General features: G+C 34.7%; 1 protein-coding gene across 1 annotated transcript; it reads left to right on the top strand.

Annotated features, from left to right (window-relative positions):
- The first annotated feature begins 131 nt into the window (after window positions 1–131).
- On the top strand, window positions 132–23,994 carry LOC135123405 (kielin/chordin-like protein). The gene is made up of 4 exons (XM_064048015.1): window positions 132–954; window positions 1,009–1,132; window positions 22,685–22,861; window positions 22,914–23,994. The coding sequence occupies exons 1-4, from the start codon at window positions 931–933 to the stop codon at window positions 23,081–23,083; spliced, it is 495 nt and encodes a 164-aa protein (XP_063904085.1). The 5' UTR covers window positions 132–930; the 3' UTR covers window positions 23,084–23,994.

The following is a 23,994-nucleotide window of genomic DNA, read 5'->3' as shown; positions in this document are numbered from 1 at the left end:
ATTTTCCGGTCTTTAGGTGACGGCTGAATTGTGGGGCGAAATGCGAAATTATTTTTTCTTCTTTTGTAAGCGGTTCGTGTTTAGCATGGAGGCGGCTGAGGGATAATTGGGGGTGTGGGAGAGGTAGGGGAGAGTTTCTCGTTTCTTAAATAAAAATGTTTAAGAGCTATCAACTTTCGGTATCGCTTTACGGAGAAGTTAATACTTGGTAATGTGAAGCCCGTGTCTAGGGAATATACGAAGGTAAAAAGCACGTTTACAACTTTATTATTAGAGGAAATTATGATTTTAGAAATTACTAAAATCTGTTTCCATTACTCTGGCACTAATTAAACCACACGTTATGAAATAATTTGGCACGGAAGACCTATTTTTTCGTACTCTAGTGGTCATGAAACGTCGAGAAAACATAAAAGTAGCCAGTCGTCTAGTGCCGTCTGTTCAAATAAGCCGTACACACAACCGGGTCTTTATCAAACCGATTCCCCCATAAACGAAAGCAATAATTATCCCCGATAAAAGCACAAAGCCCCTAAAAGTCTCAAAGGTCGCCAGCTTCCAGCAAACGCAGGAACAAGAAAGAAAAAGATGTAAATTAAAGATAACACAGCTATTGAAATAAATGCACAACTACTTTATCATCGCAGCCACCGTCAAACGCCGTTCCGTTTATTCCAATTTTCAAACAAAGAAAAAACTCCATTATGCAGATCGTTTCATTAGAAAGCTAATGTAACCCCAAAGAGCGAAAATAAACAAACTTCCACTTTATGCGGCGTCATGAAATAAAATAAAATAAATCAACACAGATCTTGTGTAATCAGGATTATGAGCAGCGTTGTGTATAAAAGTGATCCTTCAGTCGAGGAACGGGATAAAGTCAACAAATTCTGAGAAATTCGACAAAAACTTGCGGCAAATATCGTGCATATGAGTTTCGCTGAAAGTGAACGGGTTTGTGTAAAATTGAAAATTTTATGACGGGCTTATCGGGACTTCGCTTTTCAGATATACAGGAAGGACCCGTGCGAGTTCTGCCTGTGTCTGGATGGAGAGATGTTCTGCTGGTGGCAGGACTGCCCGCCCACGATGGAAGGGCCCTGCAGGGACCGAGGACCGTTCACCCCTTGCTGTAAGTACCTAAATTTAAGAATAAATTGTTTTTTTGATTTTTAGAGCTAGTAAAAAATAATAGAAATATATTATACAACGATGATCTTATGACTAAACCTCGGAATTATATGCAAAAAATTGCTAAAATATGCAAGAAAATTACTTTATACATTGAAAAACTACGCTCTACATCGACAGATGTTATTGGGGCATATTTAAGGGACGACACAATTTGAGGGTCTCATCTGAAAACTGTCCATCTAAAACCTTAGCCACATTACTTAATCTAGTAAAACCCTCATTTTTACTAAGGACTTCGTCTAGTTTTTTTGAGACTGTTTGAGTAAAATTCGGCCATTATGAAACAATGTTTCGTCTTTATTTTCTATTTCTAATAGATATAACTTTTGAATACGATGTACTAAGTGACCTGAAGACGTTCTTAGTTTAACAACTTTAATATTTCCGTTTTTGCCAGAAATTGTTTCTTCTACTCGTGCTAATGACCAATTTATTTTTCTCCTGGTCGTGTTCTATGAAGACAAAATCTCCAACTTTAACTGGTCGGGAAAATTCTCTTTTATATTGACTCAAAATCAGTTGATCAGATATTCATTCCAAAAACGTTTCTGTAAGTCCATCTTCAATTTATTCTTGTACCGATGTCTTTTTCGAAGATGTATGCCTTCAATGTTGTCTAAATCTACTACACCAGTGTGTTGAATATCTTGACATATTAGGGTAAATGTGTACAAGAGTACGCACTTAGTGTAAAACTGTCAACAACTTTTTAATTTTTTTGGATAGACAAATTTTATGATATGGGTTCGTTATATACATGTTTAGAGATCAGATATATTTAATTGTACGTCCCAACACCACTATATTTTAAGAGTAATTTCAGTTTTTGTCAAGATGTGTAAATGCGCACTCTTAGACAGTTCATTGCACAAGAGTGCGCATTTGAACGCTTATGAGTACGCATTACTTTTTATGAAAAAATATTTGTTTCTAAGATGAAAATAAATGGAAATAAGTGACTACAGACTACACATAAAACGGGAGACCTATTTCTTCGTACTCTAGGGGTCTTGAAAAGTCGAGAAAACGTAAAAATAGAGAGTCGGTCGACGGACTCGATTACAACACGCTCAGGAAGTAAAAATAAAAAAAAATCACCATAACCACCACCACACAACTTGAAAAGCATTACAAAGTAGTAGAGTTAAATAATTCATTATCGTATGATATGTATCTCCAAGACTATTAGACTATGTATTGCAAGCAATGCGCACTCTTATACAATACCTCGCTGCGCACTCTTGTACATTTGTACATAACCTAATGTTTTCAAAGTTAAACGCTTTTGATGGATAGAAAGTATAAAACTGTTAGTGTATAACGAGACCTTAAAAGTTACAACTAATGAAAATTATTACTGTAAAATAAAAGAACTGGTACGTACCTTACAAAAACTAAAACTATGAGCGGTAAAAATTACATCCACACAACGTGTGAACATAAATTCGTCAGTACGACCAAACTATAAACTATATTCAGGTCACTTTTGCACCTTTATCTCAGGTTTAGCATTAAATTCTGAATGGTATAACTTCATCTTATCCAGATGGCACTAATAAACAGAAATCAGCAGTGCGTACTCTTATACATATTCGCACTCTTGTACACATTTACCCTATTCATTGACGAATTTTATATAGTAAACTAGGCTTTGATATTTTTTCTTTAAGTTGGATAAACTGATTTGATGATTTAGTTTTTTGTCTCTCAGTAGTCTGATTGACATTTACTTTGTGCTGGATTGCCACTTTTCATTTATTAGATCAGAATTATTAGACGCAATTTTAAACCAAGCAAACAAATGTTTTAATTTTGTCAGCATAAATAATTTGTCATTGTGACAGATTCACAGATAATTGCGACATTATTTAAAAAGAAAATGCCTAAAATAGTTTTACTGCAACAAAAAATTGCACTAAAAAGATGTTTTTTGCAGTTTCGAAAAGATCTTTCTTTCGAAGAAGTAACTATGAGGGTCTCGAACATATTTTCTGTAATGTAAAAATACGCTGCAAAATATTTATTTTTTTTTTCTCATAGGTGGGAAAATCAACTGTGGCGAAAATTTTATCCACAGGGGACCAAAATTTAAAAACACCACTATCTGGCAAGCGAAAACCAACCAATTTATTTACAAATTATATGTTTCGGAAATACCTGCAACGACAAATTTGGCAACTTAATAAAAAAAAACGAATATTTCACTGTAGATACTCTTTTGGCATATTCTAGGGAACAGTTGGAATTTAAAGGGGGGCGAACCACATTATACAAAATTCTTAAGTCAATGGGTTATAAACACAGGGAAGTAAATGGTCGCAAAATTCTATGTGAACAAAAACATGTCGTTGAAGCCAAAATTACTTTTTTGAGAACAGTTTACAGTTTCTAAATTCTTGTGAAAATTTGACTTTCGTGTATTTGGATGAAACATGGATCTATCAGAATGGTTCGTCCATTCGTCGCTGGGTGCACGATACTGATCTAAAAAGCAATCCCACTAAAATTAAAAGTGAAGGATCAAGGTTTATTATTCTCCACGCGGGTTGTTCAACGGGGTTCTTGGATGGTTGCAACAATTTTTTAAATTCAAAAAATAACGATAGAGACTATCATAAAACGATGGACGGGACAATTTTTCAAAATTGGGTGGTTAATCAGCTCATTCCTGCTTTGGCAAAGTTGAACCAAAAATGTGTGGTGGTTTTAGACAATGCACCGTATCATTCGGTTCAGTTGGATAAACCACCCACTTTTTCTAGTAAAAAATGTGAAATGCAGGAATGGCTCTTTAAACATAGTGTTGCTTTTGACAAAAAATTTTCGAAGAAACAGTTGTGGGATTTAATTAAACCCTTCAGAAACAATAGAAAAAAAGATATTTGGTAGACGAGACATTAAGAGAAAGTGGCCATGAAGTTCTTAGATTACCTTCGTACCATTGTCAATATAGGTAATCCAATTGAAATGGCATGGGGATTTTGTAAGAACTATTACAACAAGCATATAAATTCTCAACCTTCATTAAAAAATAGGGTGGAAATTTATGCTTTGAGGCGCTTTCTAAATGTACTCCAAGCATGTGGCAAAATTTTTGTAAACATTGTGAAAAACTTATTTTTTCAAGATGGCGACCGTGACGGGGCAGCTCAAAAGTAACTCGAACGCTACAAAAATGTGCAAAATGTGTGGCAATATTCCAACGCAAGGCCCAAAATGTGTACAGTGCAATGCAGTTTTTCATCCAGGGTGCATTAAATATCTTAAAGATGTTGTGGAAATTGCTCCTGGTGAGGTTATGTGCTGTGGTTCCAAGGTGACTCCGACGACATTGCCAGAGAAGAAAACGACCAACAGCATCGCCTAAGAAGAAGTTGCTGCTTCAATTAATGACCCCGACAACGAATTGGATGATGAATCCTTTAGTTCTGCAATTGAGAATTCTGACACCGCAAAGGTGGAAAATAAGTATCTAAAAAAACTGCTGAAGGAGAAAGACTTGCACATAAAAAGTTTATGTGCCAACTTGGACATACTCCACAAGCAAATAACCTTGCTAAATAACATCATAATTAAGCAGGAGGAAGGAATTTCCAATAATCATAATCCAGAAACGACATCACAAGAAATTAATGAAATTGTCAAAAACAGTAAGCTGCTCCCGCCCAAAAACACCAACGATAAACAACAGAAAAAAACGCAAGACTCGCCATCTAATCAAGCCAAAACACCAAATCAAGGAGATAAAGATAAGAAAGTAAAGAAGACACTTCGTGGTTATAGCGAACTCCAGGAGCCAGTTCAGGACGATAACGAAAACCTGGACAATAATAAGACACTGCAGAATGAAGATGATAACTGGAATAAAGTCAAAAGCAAAAAAAGACATCGCAGAGAATCCAACAAACCGATAATTGGATGCTCGGTGGACAATAGTACCCTCAAAGCAGTCCCACGAAGAAGCTTCATCCACATGTATCGACTAAATCCTTCAACGACTACAAAGGATATCGAAGATCAACTCTGCATGTCACTTTCGGAGTTGAAAAGCTGCAGTCAAGACATCCGGACCTGTATTCAAGCTTCAAAGTGACCATTGATCATAAAGACCAAGACGTAGCTATGAAACCTGAAACCTGGCCTCCTGGCAGCTGTGTCAATCGTTTTTTTCATCGGATACTAAAAAAAACCGCGTTGCCTTAGAGGTAGAAGGCTATTTGAACATTCTGTCAATCAACATCCAATCACTGAGGGCTAAACTAGCGGAATTTGAGGCAGCCGTAGCAGACGATGACTTCTCCCTCCTTACCCTTTGTGAACATTATTTGATGGCAGTAGAAGCTGACCAAATACGTGTCAATAATTTTGTAACTGAGTCTTATTTTTCCAGAAACTCAACGAAACATGGGGGCACAATGATTATAAAGAACGCTGAGGTTTCTTGCACTCGTCTCCAAAATTTCGAACAACTCTCAATTGAGAAACATGGTGAGATATCTGGAATTTATATGAATAACCTAGAAATTTATGTGATAAATGTCTATAGATCACCCTCTGGAGATCTGAACAAATTTTTGAGTACTTTAGAAAAAGTTTTTGGTATAATTAACACATTAAAGAACAACATAATATTGACTAGTGACTTTAATGTAAAATTTGACAAAGAAGACCTCTTAAAAGACTGCTTATTAGATTTTATGAGAACTTATGGGCTTTTTCACTTTGTCGAATTTCCAACTAGAAACAACAACTGTCTGGATAACGTTTTTACAAATCTAGATCACGCACTTTTTCAAATTAGTCCATGGAATTTACACCTATCAGATCATAGAGGCATCAAAATTAAATTGTTAATTTCGTCTACTAAAAACAAACAAAAAACACAGCTTATTAAACATAGGCCAATTACTGCTCTTGGTAAATTCAAATTGTACGAGTCGGTGTCCAATATCAACTGGGACTTCATTAAGCTATGCAGTAATAATTCAGTTGACGACTTGTTCACAAAATTTGTAAATCTAATAGAAGGTCACGTAGGGCAAGCCTTCCCTCTAAAAGTAGCCAAGCGTCAACCTAACAACAACAAAACTGTAAAGTGGTTTGATAAATGAATTAATTCAAATGCGGGAAACATTACAACATTTATGTGAAATAAATAATCTAATTGGGAGTGAACAAACCAAGTCAGCAAAAAACTCGTTTAGGAAAGTATATCGTGACAAAATAAATGAAAAGAAAATGCTTTGTAATGAAAAATTCATCTCTACTGCAAGTAATAAAGTCAAGGCTATGTGGAAAATTACCAACGAAACTCGCAATAAAAGTGTTAATAGTCAAAAATTAAGCTGTGATATGACCTGTGACGATTTTAACAACTATTTTATAAATGAAATTTCAAAATTGGGAACGCAAAGCAATAATGACTGTGATATTGAACTCTGTGATATAGCAAGTAAGTCTCTCACTCCTTGATTAGCCCTAGTGTCAGTTTTAAAGAAGTGTCACACATAAAAGTGAGAGAAGCTATAGATAACCTGAAAAATAGTAATTCTTCTGATATCTTTAATCTTAATGTGAAAATTGTTAAAAGTATAAAGGACTTGCTGATACCTCCACTTGCAAAACTTATTAACTTTTGCATAAAATATTGCGTCTTTCCCAAATGTCTTAAAACAGCGGTCACTGTACCAGTATACAAAAAGGGTGATACTAATAATCCATCTAACTATCGACCTATCTCATTACTTCCCATATTTGGCAAAATATTAGAGAAAATTCTATTTGAACAACTTTGTAGTTATCTTGAATCATATGCTTTACTTTCTGACTCACAATATGGTTTTAGGAGAAACCGTTCCACTGGTAATGCTGTTCAGGAGTTAGTTAATTTTATATCTCAGTGCTTTGAAGATCGTAAAATTGCAGTTGCGTCTTTTCTGGACCTGTCCAAAGCCTTCGACTGCGTCTCGCATAAACTTCTCCTCAAAAAACTGACAGCCTATAACTTGGTACCGTCTAGCATTCAACTTATTAGATCATATAGACTCAAAAATTATCTTGTATGCAGACGATACAACCCTAATAAACCAAGCAACATCGACGGAGACAATCTGCGTCAAAAGAGAGGAGACGCAGTCGAGGGCTGAGGATTGGTTCAGACAAAACGACCTCTGCTTGAACGCAAATAAAACTACCACTATGTTATTTTCTTTAAAAAATAGCGATGTTCCACCAGATTTCACCACTTCAGCACAATTCCTTGGGATACATTTGGATGCAAAACTAACCTGGAAAGTTCACGGCGACGAGCTGGCCAATAGAATTAGCAAAAACTTATTTGTGTTAAGGAGTCTTAAAAATAAAGTATCAAATCAAGTGCTCAGAACAGCATATTTTGCCTTATGTGAATCGCATCTAAGATACTGTATCCTAACATGGGGTCATGCCAGCATCTGTAATCGCATATTTAGGCTCCAAAGAAGAGCAATAAGAATTCTTAGGTTATAGGGATGATTGCCGCTCATATTTTACATCCTTAAGAATATTAACCCTACCGTCAATATATATATATTAAATTCACTGCTACATCTTAAACTTAACATCAATAATCATATGAGACACAAAGATATTCACTCGTATAATACACGTCACAACGCTGCACTTCTTCCAAATTTTGTAAGGTTAAAAAAAAAACAGTCATTCAATTATTACTCTGTCAAATTTTACAATAAATTATCAGAAAGTACTCAAAATCTTGGTATAAAGCAATTTAAGAGACAAATATCAGATTATCTCATCAAAAATGCATTTTACAATAATTATTATGAATTCCTCAGTATTACCTCAGTAATTGTGCCCCCATCCAATGTTTTCACTTGATTTTAAAGTTATAAAAATCCATATGTATGTAATGTGCCTTGTATTGAATTTGTGACTTGTACAACGACTTTTGTTATATGTACTAATAAACATTATTAATATTATTATTATTATTAATATTATTATTTTGGGAGATTGGGAAAAAATATGGGAAATCTTTCGTACGAAGCTATACCTCCTTTCATTGTTTCGCTAGGTAAATCTGATTCAGAATCTGAATTTGAAAATGACGGTGATGATACAGATTTTCATAGCAAAATAATGGAAATGGAGTGAACTGTAGCTTGTTGGGGGGTGATATTTTTACGCATCTTTCGTTCTAAATTTACCAAGGTCGTATGTGAAAAAGTACCTGACATACAACAAAATAAGTATAATTTTAGTTAGATCATTCACGTTATTACTTTGCACCAAATTTTAAGCATTTTCATTTTTTTTTTTGTAACTCTTCATGGACCTGGAGAAGGCGTAGGTATAGTAACGTTCGTATTAATAAGTGTTTGGAAGTACTTAGTAAAAGCAAATAAAGAGCACTTACGTAAGCATTAGTAATAGCTATATAGATAAATCATTCAATTTAAGGCCGGAAAAATGTTTCAGAAGAGCTAAACCCATCAAAGCACTAGAGCAAGGTTGTTGTCTTTTACCAACACTTTTAGTAATCTTAGAAAAGTGAAAAAAGAAGTTGGAAGATATGGAAATAGGTTGTTCACAAAGGTCGAAATTTCCATTTCTAAGAAGAGTGGGCGAGCAGAACGAACTGATGATTGAGAATTAAAAATGAGCTGCTAAATGTGACATGCGACAATTGTCGTATGCAGAACCCCCATTCATATAAAAACAATGTTTAAGTGAAATTTTAGTGTTTGTTCCTTACATATGAAATAAACACTTACCAAAAGCCGAATAACTGTTTTAAATAGCGTAAAGTTTTATGCTTTCTAAGAAATGGATACCGTTAACTTGGTCATTGCTACTGAAAACTGAAAGTATCGGCAACAATGTTTATATTTCTGGCATATTTTTTAATTTAATAAAACATAACCTAACAAAAAAAGTTCAGGGAATTTTTATTCTTCTGCATCGAATACCAACAAACTCACTAGATTTTTATGGCCAACTCTATTACATAAAGATCGTGAACGGATAATATGTGAGTGGTCTTGAATTGAGCAAAGCTTCACAATCACATAGGAGAGTTTCAAGTTCTTCGAAACTTAGACATGCTCTTCCTAAAAATTTAAATAATATAATGTTCGTTCTATGATGCGTATTAGTGTTTCCCATCAAACTTCCATTCGATTCTCTCCATATTGTAAAATCCTGTAAGCTCGTTCCAGTTCAAGGACTCTAGTACATTCTGGCAACCAATGAAGTTAGTTTGGTTATCCGTGTAAACCGTTGTAGGTCTTCCACGTCGTGCTATGAATCTTCAGAAAGCTCTTGTAAAACTGTTAGTATTCAGTGATGTAACCAAACAATCTGACTATCTGCTCGAATTTGGAAAATTTTCTGTAAGCTAAAGAAACGTCAATTTTTTTTTGGTGACAACATTGTTGTGACAATTTTCTTTCTCTCTTCCATAACTTTGTCTTCGTCGTGTCGTAATTCTGTTGTGGCCAAAATTGTCTCTTCTTTTAACCAATTCAGACCCTCCCACCACCAAGAACCTAAGAACCGAGATACTCTGCAACCTCTGGATGGCAAATCAGCTGGATTCATTGTACCAGGTACCAGTCGGCAGCGTTGGTCAGCTTCTATCCGATTCCAAACAAATGATTTCCAGTTTTCAGTCGACTTAATCCAAGAAAGAACGGCTGTAGAATCAGTCCAAAAATGTGTAGGAATATCTTGACAGTTGAATAACATTTTCGGCTGTAAAAGTACAGGTAACCCAAATCCAACTTGATCGAAAATTTTTTTGGTGACGGACAAAATTAGCCTCTTCGTTATGCAACTTGTGTCAACTTGTTTCAAATTTTCTAGACAGAGGTGTAGAGTGTCATCGTCTCTATTCCAGATCATTCCCAGTACAGAAGACATGTGTTTTTCTTCGTAAGTAGGGTAGAGTATCGTGAACTTCCATAATCGTAGGTCCAACTGAGCTTCAGCAAAAATTTTAGTAGCTTCTTTGATGAATTCTCGTAGCTCTTCTTGTTTGTCAACGCTAGTCACGCAATTTTCTACGTAAAAGGAACTCATCAACTTCAAAATGGTGTCTTGTGGTAAATTTACTCATTTATCTTCTAGCAAAGTGTTCAGGTGATGTTTGACAACTGCATTCAATAAGAAGGGACTGCATGTGACGCCAAATACTACTCTGACATGTCGATATACCCTAAGCCTTTTATCTTCGTCATACCACAAAAATCTTAAAAAATTTCTGTCGGATAGATGAAAACTGATTTGAGAATTGATTAGTAAAGAAAGTATCAAAGTTAGCAAACTAATACCTTTTTCTAAGCATTGGTTCAGTGATGGTCTATCTTTTTCTCTGGCGTATGCGTTGAACACGAGTCGTAACTTAGTTCTGGTACTTGATAATTTTACCACATGACGATGAGGTAAATAGTGAACTGATGTACCAATCCCGCTGTCGATTATACCTTCTTTCAACCATTCTTGAAAAACTTGGTCGTATTCATTGTAACAGCCATTCTTTTCCAGCTTGTTCATGAAATTATTGAGTCTTTTCTTAGCTAGGTTCAGGTTATCATGTAATGGTTTGTGTTCCTGAATCCATGGCATTGAGACTTCGTATCTTCCATTCGGTTGTCTAGTCAATGTCTTCTGAAAATTATCAAGAATTTCATGTTCGTGCTCTTGGTTAGATTAGATTTCCGCTCTTCTGGTTTCTCAATACCCAAAACATCAAAGGTCCATAAATCTGTCAACTTTGGTGTTAATTGATAATACTGCGCGCCCAAAGTCTTCAAACCGTCAAGATGTCACTGATGTGGAAAGTTATAATTACGGTCAAAATGGTGCCTGTTCTCTTTTTTCGAAACCTTTCGAACAATATGAAGATCTTAATAAACATCTTGATGCAACAGGGAAACATCTTGATGATATCAATGAACACCCAATTGAAACTACAAAACTTTCTTCTGAATTACCTAAAAACTTTCCCAATATTTCTCAAAATGTCAGGACCTATAATAAAAATGGCACAACACAACATGGTGTCGCATCTAATCTGCGTGTCTCATCCAATCAGCAAAGAAATACTCAGATAAAATCTAGGAAAAAAAATATTTCCTGCAACCAGAATCCTCTTACGAGGGCTAGAGCCAAACTTCACCCCGTTAATAAACACTGCTGGATTTATGTATCAAATCTAAGTCGTAAACTGTCCAAGATATTCTTGATGTCCTACATGAACTTGATAGTGAAGCCAATTTTATTGTCGAAAAACCTGAACATCTTAACAAAAGAAGTACGTCTAGTGTGTTCACAATACGAGCTCCTCTCATACATCAAACTGTTCTACTGACTCCTGACTTCTGGCCAGCAAATACGTATGTAAATAAATATTTCCTGCCGCGTATGAAACAAAATTTTCCCCAGACCAATCTCAATCCTTTAACTACGTACATTGTGTACAAACTAATAATAATAATTTTAATCTTAAAAGAGAATGTAAAAGGCTCACATTCTTTCATATGAATGTAAGATCTCTAGTCAACAAATCTGATATCTTTAGAAACTTCGTTCTTCAAAATCCCCTCTCTGTTTTTGCCGTAACGGAGACATGGCTGCAACCACTTATATTAGACTCTATAATTTCTATTCCTAATTATAATATGATACGTAAAGATCGTCCATCTAGAGGAGGTGGGTTAGCATTATATTCCAACTGATTTAGAATTCCTGTTTGTCAAAATCATTGTTAAAAAAGAAATTTTAATTATTGGTGTTATTTATAAACCCCCAAAAATTCATTATTCTTGTTTTACTGTCTTAGAAGATATTTTTAATTTTCTAGCAATGAATAACTACGTGAACATTATTCTCCTTGGCGATTTTAACGCAGATTTACTTGTAGATGACCGTGATTCAAATTATTTCTTAAATCTCATGAATAACTATAATTTCTCTCAATTAATTGACTCTCCAACACGTGTTACTTCTACGAGTGAATCGTTATTAGATTTAATATTTATTAGTCCTAATATTCTTTGCTATAACAGCTGCGTTCATGATTGTTGGCTATCAGAGCACAACATAATTTCATGTGAACTAGCGGTAGATTTGCCTAAGTGCTTGTCTCAGTTTAAAAGAGTTAGATCTTTTAAGAAGTTCAATTCTGAGTTATTTTTCGATGAGGCAGCTAAAATGAATTGGAACAAAATTTATGATATTCCTGGCCTAGATGAAAAGGTAAAAATAATGCGCAACAACTATCCCGGGATTACTGATAATTTGAAATTCCTAAAACAAATAAAGCAGAAGGCGTGGAATCGTTACAAAAAAACTTTAAAACTTGAACACAAAAATTATTATTGCCAACTAAGAAATTATTACAATTCTGCTATAATACTAGAAAAACGAGCATATTACCGTCACAGTCTGGCCTCATGTGGCCGTAACTCGACCTTATTCTGGAAAAAAATAAAATCCTGGAGTAATATAACGTACCACAATGATTTACCTAATGTACACCCTTTTAATGACGTAGGTTTAATAAATCAATACTTTATCGGAAGTATTCCCCAATCAACTACTGATGTCGAGTATCTATCCGAATTCTCATCTCAATATTATAACAATTCAAAATTTTCTTATCATCCCGTAAATACTGACACGCTTAGTGAACTCATTTCAAAACAAAAGTCTTACACTGCTGGCCTTGATGGAGTATCAGGTAAAATTTTGCAAATTGCTCTTCCATGGATTTTACATCCTCTAACTCACATCATCAATTACTCTTTTGAACTAAGTCAAATTCCTAGCCAATGGAAATGTGCCTTGGTAAAACCAATTCCAAAAAAAGGTGCTCCAACGTGCCTTAAAGATCTCAGACCAATCAGCTTACTTAGTACATTGCTGAAAATAGCAGAATCAGCCCTCTTGCAATAATTAAATATATTTATATCTCAGGCAAATATTCTTCCTACTGTTCAATCAGGCTTCAGAACTCACTTTAGCACAACCACTGTTTTAAGTACCCTAATTGATGACGTATTGAAAGGCTGCTGTGACAGTAAAGTAACTTCACTTACTTTGCTGGACATGTCTAAAGCGTTCGATGCGGTTAATTTTAAGTTATTGCTTGCTAAACTAAAATATTATGACCTTTCTGAAAACTGCGTAACTTGGATCGAAAACTACCTTCTTAATAGATCTCAAGTCGTATCCTGTCATGGTTCTACTTCTAAACCTCTTACAATAAAAAGTGGTGTACCTCAAAGATCTGTACTAGGTCCTGTCTTGTTTTCTATTTATACGGCTGACTTCCCTAAATATCTTCAACATTGTCAACTTCATATGTATGCTGACGACTTTCAAATTTATTATTCTTTTAATCCTGTATCTGAACATAACGCTCCAGAAAAAAATAACTCAGATCTTGAACGTTCACGTGAATGGACTTGTAAGAACTGTATTTCCTTAAATCTTGCAAAAACTATTTCAATTACTTTGGGCACACCAAATAAAATAAGAGCAATAAACTCAGATCTTAATCTTCATATTGGAGGTACCACTATTTCTTCTGTCCGAGTAGTTAAAAGTCTTGGGTTACATATTGATAATCAGCTAAAATTTACTCACCATATAAATAAGATCTGACAAACTACATTTAATGGATTCAAATTGATTTCCCCTTATAAGAACATTTAGACATTCGCTCCAAACGCCTGTTGACTGATGCCTTGATACTATCAGATTTAAACTAGGCTGACATAGTATATGGTCCCTGTCTATCTTGTGTGGACAAATATCGTTTGCAAAAGATTCAAAACTTTTGTGTGAGATATATTTATTCTATTCCACGTGAGACACACATTACACCTTTTGTACGGAATTTAGGCTGGATGAAAATGCATGAAAGACGTTTTCATCATTTTATAAAACTCATGATAAAGATCCGAATTCATAATGAGCCTCACTATCTGCAAAATAGAATTTCAATTCGTAGTTCCGTACATGACAGAAACCTCCGACAAATGGATCTGACTGTTGACATACCTTCTCATTCTTTGAGTTCATATAAATCGTCATTTTCATATTTAGCTGCATATGTCATAAATAACGTATTTGCGTCATTATTCCAACTTAAATAACCATTACATCATCAAATCTGTAAAGGATCTCTTATTGGCTGAGCAAGCAGAAATAAAATTAAAATTAAATTTAATTTTTTTTTTAAATTCTGTACCTTTAATACTATCTATAAAAAAATTATGTTCCTCTTTCATATTTTACAATTTGTATTTCATATCTCATTTCTTTTCAACATAGGGACAGATTGTAAATCAGTAATACTGAATCTGTTTTTTCCCTTTTGAGTATGGACTATTTATTTATTTTTGTTTACTTGTATTTTTTTTATTATTTATGGTACACAATAAAATTATTATTATTATTATTATTATTAATTTAGTTTTGATGGCAACTAAACCGCATTTTAGAATATATTGTTCACCACAGAAGAGTTTTCCTGATATATCAGCACCGATTAAGATTTCGATGGGTGCTTGGCTTCTGTCGTTGATTTTAATGTTAAGGTCGCATACCCAATACATTAGTACAAATGATTGCTTGGTCCAAGGCTTCAAAATGACAAGTGTAACTTTTATCAGGATTTTCCACATAGACACGATGGCAATTATGAGAAATGACTTCAGATGAAAAACTTCCAAACCAAGCATGAATAAGTTCTTCTGTTCTAAGGATTTCGTAACCCATTTCTTTGGCTGCTCCGCTGCTGATATATGACCGGTGTGATAACGTGTCAATAATTGCTCTTACTGGACGTGTGATATCTTTGACCTTTAACATGACCACTAATGTTTGTAAAAATCCATCATAGTATTAACGTTATTTACAGAGTGTTGCACAAACCTTCTGTTTTTGGAGCTTTTGAAGGTTCTCGATTTGAAACTTGGGAGATTTCGAACACATCAAGGTTACTTGTCTACCTTCACAGGACTGACATTTAGTGTGGCAGCTGCTGTACATTTTGTTAATGAGTTGTTGATGGAAATGAAATTTTATTAAGAGTGTTAATTTTATATTCGAACAGTTGCTATGTAAAAAAAAAATTATTATAAATAAATGATTAACAAAAGTTAATTTTCCAATTTTCTAATAAAAAGAAGTAAAAGTAAAAACCAGAAATCAGAACAGGTTATGGGCCCAGAGTACTCGCAAGTACTGAGGCAGTAAAGCTAGAAGAAGAAATTTTAGAACCTTAACGAGAGAAATAAAACTCGAAAAGGAAGAAAACGTATTTGACAGTGACATAAGAAGAAAAAAAAACAAAAATAATGGCATTGACAGAAGAGGTGAATTTAATAGAAAAGCTCAAAGATGAAACCACATATCAGTTGTGGAAATTTCAAATAGTAGTAACATTTAAGGCTTATGATCTGTTTGGAATAGTAAATGGAGACAAACTTCTATCTAGTGTGGAAAAGGAGGAAGATAAAACTAAATGGGTGAGAAATGATGCAAAAGCGCAAAAACTAATTGTGACGTCAATAGACAAAAAGTACATGATGCACATTATGGACTGCACCACCTCCAAAGAAATGTTCGAAAAAATCAAAAATATTTTTGAAAGAAGCACTTCAGAACAAATATGTAATTTGCTGCAAGAGTTCTACAGCTACACATTTGGAAAAGGTACTGATATGGCTACTCACATTAGCAAAATAGAGAGTATTGCACACAAATTAAAAAGTCTAAATCAAACAGTTGATGACAACATGTTAATGTCAAAAATACTGTCATCTTTACCTCCAAGTTATGGTTTCTTCAGGACTGCCTGGGAATCTACTCAAGATAATGAGAAAACCTTACCAAAATTGATAGCAAGACTACTATCCGAAGAAAACCGTAGCAAGGAAAGTGAGAGAGATATTGCTTTTAAAAGTTCAGAGAGATTTTGTAAACATTGTAAAAGTAGTTCGCATGATACAAGATTTTGCCGAAAATGGAAAGAAAAGGGTGCTGGCGAAGTAAAATGTTTTAAGTGTGGGTGCTTTGGACATATTGCAAATAACTGTCCCAAAAAGACAAATAACCAATGCAAGATTTGCAAGAAAACAAACCATAAAGAGCAAGACTGTTTTTTTAGAGATAAGACAAAATCATTAGAAAAAAAGAAGATAGCCTTTCTTACAGAAGACAGAAGAATGACAACGCAAGATTTTATAGTTGATTCAGGATGTTCATCCCACATAGTCAACTCGAAAGTGATGTTTACAACATTAGAAAATATCGAAAGTAGCATACAAGTTGCAAAGAAGAATGAAAAAATGAAGGCAGAAGGGAAAGGAACAGTTGAAGGAAGTTCATGTATACTGAATGATGTACTTTTTGTACCCGAATTAAGCAAAAATCTACTGTCGGTTAATGCTAAAACAGAGAATGATGGTGAAGTAACATTTACTAAAGACAAGGTAGTAATAAAGAAAAACAATGATAAAATACTTGAAGGAAAAAAAATTGAAAGTGGTTTATATATGGTTAGTATAAATCAAAGTAAGGAAGAGAGTTATCTTGCAGAAAATACTTCAGTAAAAGACTGGCATAGAAAGCTAGGACATTTGGGAACAAAGAATATAAAAAGATTAATAGATCTATCGACAGGCATGAAACTGAATAAAAAGAAGTGTCAAATGGGTTTCTGTGAAGTCTGCATGGAAGCAAAGCAAACAAGACTCCCTTTTAATACAACGAGACAGAGAGCAAGAAGACCACTAGAAATTCTACATACAGATGTATGCAGCCCAATCGATCCTGAAACTTGGGATGGAAAACGATACATTTTAACAGTGTTAGATGATTATACTCATTATTGTAGAATTTTTCTATTGAAGTATAAGAGTGAAGTATCAGAACATTTAAAAGATTTTATTAGAGAAGCAGAAGCTTATCATAATCAAAAGGTGGTAAAAATACGTTGTGACAATGGTGGTGAATATACGTCATCGAATTTTAAACTCTGGACAAAAAATAAAGGCATTGTTCTGGATTATTCTATACCCCATAGTCCACAACTAAATGGAAAAGCAGAAAGATTAAATAGAACCTTATTGGAAAAGGCAAGAGCGATGATATTTGACAGCAAGCTAAGTAAAGATTTTTGGGGCGAAGCTGCGTATGTAGCAGCGTATCTGTTAAATCGAAGTCTTACAGAAGCAATAGACAAAACACCAATAGAATACTGGACCAAAATGAAACCTGATCTGTCCAGATTACAAATATTTGGTTCTGTAGCATATGCAAAGACACTGGGAAATTTACACATACTTGACCCTAGAAGTAAAAGGTATCTTTTTGTAGGATATGCACCAAATGGTTACCGCTTATGGGATTAAAAATCTAAGGAAATAAAAATACACCGAGATGTTATTTTCAATGAACCAGGTAGTCAATCTTTGGCTGATTACAGAAGAACAAGCAAAATAAATGTTATAGAAAGCGACGAAGAAAATCAGGAACAGAATGCAGAACTAGAAGAAAACAATACAGGTGAAAATTCAGAAACCGAAACTGAAAATGAACAAGACATTAGACAAAAACCAAATCAAATAGAAGTACAAAATATAATTTTGGGAGAAGGAGAAGGCATCACAGAATCAAGAAGAGGAGAAGGCATCACAGAATCAAGAAGAGGAGAAGGCATCACAGAACCAAGAAGAGGAGAAGGCATCGCAGAAACAAGAAGTGGAAGAAAATTAAAACAATCTATAAAACTTAAAGATTATATTGTAAACTTTGTTGAAGAAGAAGCGTTATTGACTTATGAAGAAGCAGTCAAGGGACCAGAAAAGGACAAATGGCTTGAGGCTATACCTGAAGAAAAAGAATCTCTGAATAAAAATCTTACATGGAGTTACGTGAATATAAATGAAGTAGACAAACATCGCATTCTGACAAGCAAGTGGGTATTCAAAGTTAAAGATAATGGAAAATATAGAGCAAGGTTGGTAGTAAGAGGGTGCCAACAACATAAGGGAATAGATTACAACGAAACATTCAGTCCAGTTGTGAACATAAGCTCAGTAAGAATAATGTTAGCACTGGCTGCCAAGTATAATATGTCAGTTACCAAATTTGACGTAAAAACAGCATTTTTGTATGGAAGTATTTCAGAAGAAATTTTTATGCTTGTACCAGAGGGGTTCAAATGTGAACAAACTGAAAACAAAGTGTGTAAATTGTCGAAATCGCTATATGGCCTAAAACAAGCTCCTATGAAATGGAATGAACATTTTACTACATCTTTAAAACTGAATGGTTTAAAACCACTGGTTAGTGATCAATGTTTATTTACGAATATAGAAAAGACCATGTTATTAGCAATCTTTGTAGATGACGGATTATTGATCAGCAAATGTGAAGAAGAAATAAAATCGTTATTGAAAAATCTTCAAACCGAATTTGAAATGACAAGTGAAAAAAATCCTAATAGGTTTTTAGGAATTAGTATTCAAAAACATGCTGGAAAAGTTATACTTTCACAACAAGATTATGTACAAGCAACTTTAGAAAAATTCAATATGCAAAACTCCAAACCTGTACCTACGCCCATGGTCAAACAAGATATAAGTTCAGAAAATAAAATGGTAAAAATTAATTATCCATTCAGAGAAGCTGTTGGAAGTTTATTATATTTAAACAACAAGACCAGACCAGACATATCATATGCAGTGAATTACTGTAGTAGAAAAATGGAAAATTTTTCAAATCAAGACATTGTAACAGTAAAAAGAGTGTTTCGCTATTTGATATCTACAAAAAATGATGGACTGTGCTACGATGGCCAAAACAGTGAGAGATTGATTGCCTATTGTGATTCAGATTTTGCAGGGAACACTGAAACACGCAGAAGTACAACAGGGTACATAATATTTTTTTGTGGTGGACCCATATCGTGGTGTTCCAGGAAACAGCCAATAGCTTCACTTTCAAGCACAGAAGCTGAGTATATATCTGCCGCAGAATGTGTTAAAGAACTTCTTTATCTCAAATCTCTAATTGATGAACTTACCAATGGTGAAGTGAAGATAGATTTGTACGTTGATAATCAGAGTGCAATCTCAATAGTGAAAACCGGACAGTTCAATCGACGGAGCAAGCACGTAGATGTAAGATTTCATTTTATAAATGAAAAGGTGCGAGAAGGTATTATAAACATAAAGTATTGTTCAATTGAAAAACAAATCGCCGACATATTTACCAAACCTCTTGGAAACATTAAATTTGAAAACCTGAAAGAACAATTTATGTCAAGCATCAATTGACAAGTAACAAGTGACATAACCTTAAAATTTGGAGAAGGTGTTAATGAGTTGATGTTGATGAAAATGAAATTTTAATTAGAGTGTTAATTTTATATTCAATTATCTTTAAAAAAAGGAACAGTTGCTATGTAACAAAAATTAATGATATATATAAAAATAAAATGATTAACAAAGTCAATTTCCAATTTTCTCAAGCAAAGAAGTAAAAGTAAAACCCGAAATTACAACACACAGGACTGACATTTTAGTTTGGCAGCTGTTCTACATTTGAGGGCTATATGTCTACATTTAATGCAGGCATGACAATGACCTTTTTCCGACATGATTTTCTTTAGTTCAGTAAAAGATTTCTTCTTTTGAGAATCTTTGTCTCCAAAACCAGAAACGGTCAGAGCTACTCGTTCTTCGCTTTCAACTTCTTTGCGCAAAAACTCATGAGTCGATCTAGATGCACCTTTGAACTATCATCATCGTTAAAACATGTTGACTTTCCCAAATTCATAGCAAACCTTCTGGAAGGCATGATTCGACTAAGGGAAACAGCATAGCTGAACAAGTGTCGGACTGCACACCTAGAGTCTCTAAAGATCTGAGTTGTGCTTCAATTTCGTCGTACAAAGAACTTAGCTTCGTCGATTTATTCGCGTTGTTCAACACTAGTTATAAAAGTTCAAGTACGTAGACTTCTATCTGTAGATCTTGCCTTCCAAAACGTCTTGTTAAACTTTGAAATATTTATGTCCCACTGGTGGATAACTTTCACCAAACTGGCGTGCTCGTGATTTAGGAGTCGTTGCTTGTATCAAAAGTTTAACGTCTCTTCATTAGGAAGCGCCTGATCTTGGTGAATTCTTCTAAACTGACCCCAAAATGACAACCAGTCACGAATGTCGCCACCAATTTTTCTAAATTCTATCTGTGGGTACTGATTTTGCAACTGCAAACTTAGTTTTAAACAGTCCACAATGACTTAAGTTCTAACAGACAGATGGCAACAAGTTAAACTTGGCAACTATCTTTCCGATCCGTTTAAAGTTACATCCGGCGTATCACGGTGTTCCCATTATGGCCCAATTTTGTTCCTTTTGCTTATAAATAACTTAAGTCATTGCTTTAAATGTTCTAGGTTTCTTTTTTATGCCGATGGTCTTTTGAAAGCGATTATATCTGTAAAAAATTGCCAAGAATTACAAGTGGATTTAAATAATGTTTTTCATTGGTGTGAATTAAATTTTTTTTAGTCTGAATTTAGATAAGTGTTTTAACATGACTTTTTGCGATACAAATTCTTCAATCAAATTTAATTACAATATTGGTAGTTCTACCTTCGCGTCGGTTAACGAAATAAAAAATCCTAAAATTTGGTATATTATCAAAATGCTCGTAGCCTTAAAAAAAAGGGAAGATTTTTTGGTTTCATCATATGATTTTGATTTCGATATAATTTCTTTAACAGAAACTTGTTGAATTGATTCTATAAAGAATTCTGAATTCAGTTACTTACAGTACAATCCCTTTTTGTTTTTGTAACATGTTTTCCTTCTTCTCCATCCTTAGACGATTTAAATCCTGTTCGTGATTTCTTTGAAGAAAAGTCTTTTGATCTTAAAAATATAATTCTAATAGGTGCTTTTAATTTTCCAAATTTTAAGCAAAATAATTCTTCGTCTACAGTTCTAGATTTAGCATTTTCCAATGATCAATGGAAAATCAGTCGCTGTGATACTCCTTTGGTAACGGAGAACAAATATCACCCAACACTAGCTTCAGTATGTACCTTCTCTATTGATAAACCAGTAAGTTTTCCACGGTACAATGATAACACAAGAACGTTTAACTTTCGTAGAGCCAACTTCATCTCTCTTTATAACGACATATTATCTACTGACTGGTCATTATTATTAACTTTCTCCTCTGTATATCTTATATTTGAATATTTTTACAATATTTTCCCAAGCTCATGATTAAGGTGTGCAAGTTCCAAATTGTTAAGCCACTCCTATTAATATTTAATAAATCTCTTAAAACAGTGGAAAGAATCTAAAATATGTCCTGTCTTGAAGTTTGGTAATGAAAATTACAGACCAATTTCGATGGTTTCAAATTTTGCTAAAATTTTCGAACTAGTTAGCGAGTACTATCCCCACCCATCTGCCCCCTATTTTCTTACAGGATATGTCATTCAACAAAATCAGCCTTATCTTAACAAATAATATCCCCACCCACCCGCCCTCTATTTTCTTATAGGATATATGATTCGCCAAAATTAGTATTTTCGTAACAAGTAATATTCCCGCCCACCCGCCCTTTATTATTTTAGAAGGCATTTGATATGCCAAAATCAGTCTTATTTTAGGAAGTACAAACCCCACCCACCCTCCCTTTATTTTCTTAGAGGGTATTTCATTTGCCAAAGTCAGTCTTATCTTAGCAAGTACTATCCCCGCCCACCCGCCCTCTATTTTCTTAAAGGATGTGTCATTCTGCAAAATCAGTCTTATCTTAGCAAGTACTAATTCTATATCTATCCCGCACTGAAAAATTATATATCAGAACATAAATATGGTTTTTTTAAATTATAGATAGAGGTTCAGTCTCAAGTCGATGTCAGCTGGACAGACTTTACAAAGATATTTGATCAATTTGAACAGCTTGTAAACTTTGCTTTCAGTCCTAAATTATTAAACCTTCCTGATTCTGTTTTACACTCTGAGCACAATTTTTGCAGTGTAATTTCGTATTTCCCTTTTTGATTGCAAGTTTTCCAGGGATCAATATTAAGGCTACTGCTTTTCATTTATATATAAATGATTTACCCTAAATGATATTTTACAATATTAACTCAGTCGTTGATGCTATTTTCCTGTAGTAGCATTTTTTGTCACAGTCTGTATCTGTAATTTCCAAGTACTATAATTTTCCCGAGATAATACTGGAATACGCCCACTGTTTCCACGGTTCGAGCGCATTTTCGCAATCTAGATACAACCCTTAAAAACAAGGTCACTGTTTTCTTACTGGCTGGTCTCAAGGTTCAATACTACAATACCTGGACCCATAACCTGTTGTTATAATTTTAAAAACTCAGATTTCACATATTCTAAACACTCCCCTAAACCCCTTTTCGCTTTCAGTGAACATCCCCTCGTCGTCTTCCACGTCGAAAACCCCGCTCGTCGAGCACGAATCCTCAACCGCCGACTCCGAGCCGCCCGAGAACACCACCGACTCCTCCACGTTCACTCCGGATGCAAACTCCACGGACGAAGCTCCAGCTACCACGCAGCAGCACCGATTTTGCCTGGTCATGGGTACGCTTTCCTCCTCTAGCTGCTCCATCCTCTAATCTTGTTTGTGTTCCAGGGCGAAAATACGAGATCGGCGACAAGCTCCCCCATGATACCGGCAACTGCGTCGAGTGCGTCTGCGCACAAGGCGCCAAGATCACGTGTTCCCCCCACCAGTGCGCCCCAGCCGGCGAGGATATAAACGACTACCGCCCGCCGGGGCCGCGCCAGCCGGATGTCTTCTAATGGTCGACAGACAGGATTCGTTTTTCATGTGATAACTCTCGGAGGGTAGTTGTGTCTGTTTCGTTGCCATTAAATGCCTTTTCTTCTCTCTTCCACGTGAATCCCATAGCTGAACCCGACCCTGGACCCTAGTCATATCAGTGAAATAGGTGGATTTTTTAGGTTTGCACACACGTGGGGTAGGTGTCACAAGTCTATAAGGTCTAAACACTGAATTCTAACCTAAATGTTTAGGTTAGAGATGATCTGTTGGCAGCACGTGTGTGTAAACCCGGAAAATTTGTAAAGTATATATCAATTTGTGTCTTATTTTGTAGTGTAGGTCTTGCAACAGTTCGTTGTGGGACCTGTAGGTGTACGTTGAGCCTAAAGGTAAACCATTTAGGAAATGTCAGTGGGAACCATTAATTAAGTGAAACCGTACGAGAGCTAGTGATTTTATATTAGGATTTTTTATATTAGTCATGACCACTGGAACCAATAACTTGTTAGTGTAGATGATTTGATAACGTTAGAACTGAGATCGGTTCTATCTTTATGAACCCCTTTTTGGTTGGTAAGCGATTTTTAAATGTGTGTCAGACGTTTTTTCTATAAATAAGCTTGGTTGATTTGATGTCGTTAGCCTAATATGAAAATATCCAAATCAAAATAATGAAAATCACAATTTGTAATATTATAAAGTGTACCTTGTAATATCTTAAGACTAGTGGAGATTTTTAACAACAGTTATTGGTCGAGAGGTGGAGGCTGTATTGGATAATTTCGTGTTACGCTAGTGAAAGTAATAACTGTTGTGAAAAATGTATCAGTATTAATACTATAAGGATTCATACTTGTTATTGTTAAGTATGTAATAAAATTTTATTAAGTTTCTTTACTGTATAGAAAATAAAAGATGAATCAACAAA

Source organism: Zophobas morio, unplaced genomic scaffold (genome assembly GCF_036711695.1).
Source record: "Zophobas morio isolate AGI-343-1 ecotype UQ-CSIRO unplaced genomic scaffold, CSIRO_AGI_Zmor_V1 ptg000006l, whole genome shotgun sequence".
Taxonomy (NCBI): Eukaryota; Metazoa; Arthropoda; class Insecta; order Coleoptera; family Tenebrionidae; genus Zophobas; species Zophobas morio.
The sequence above is the reverse complement of the archived record's forward strand: the minus strand, read 5'-3'. Positions and strand labels throughout refer to the sequence as shown.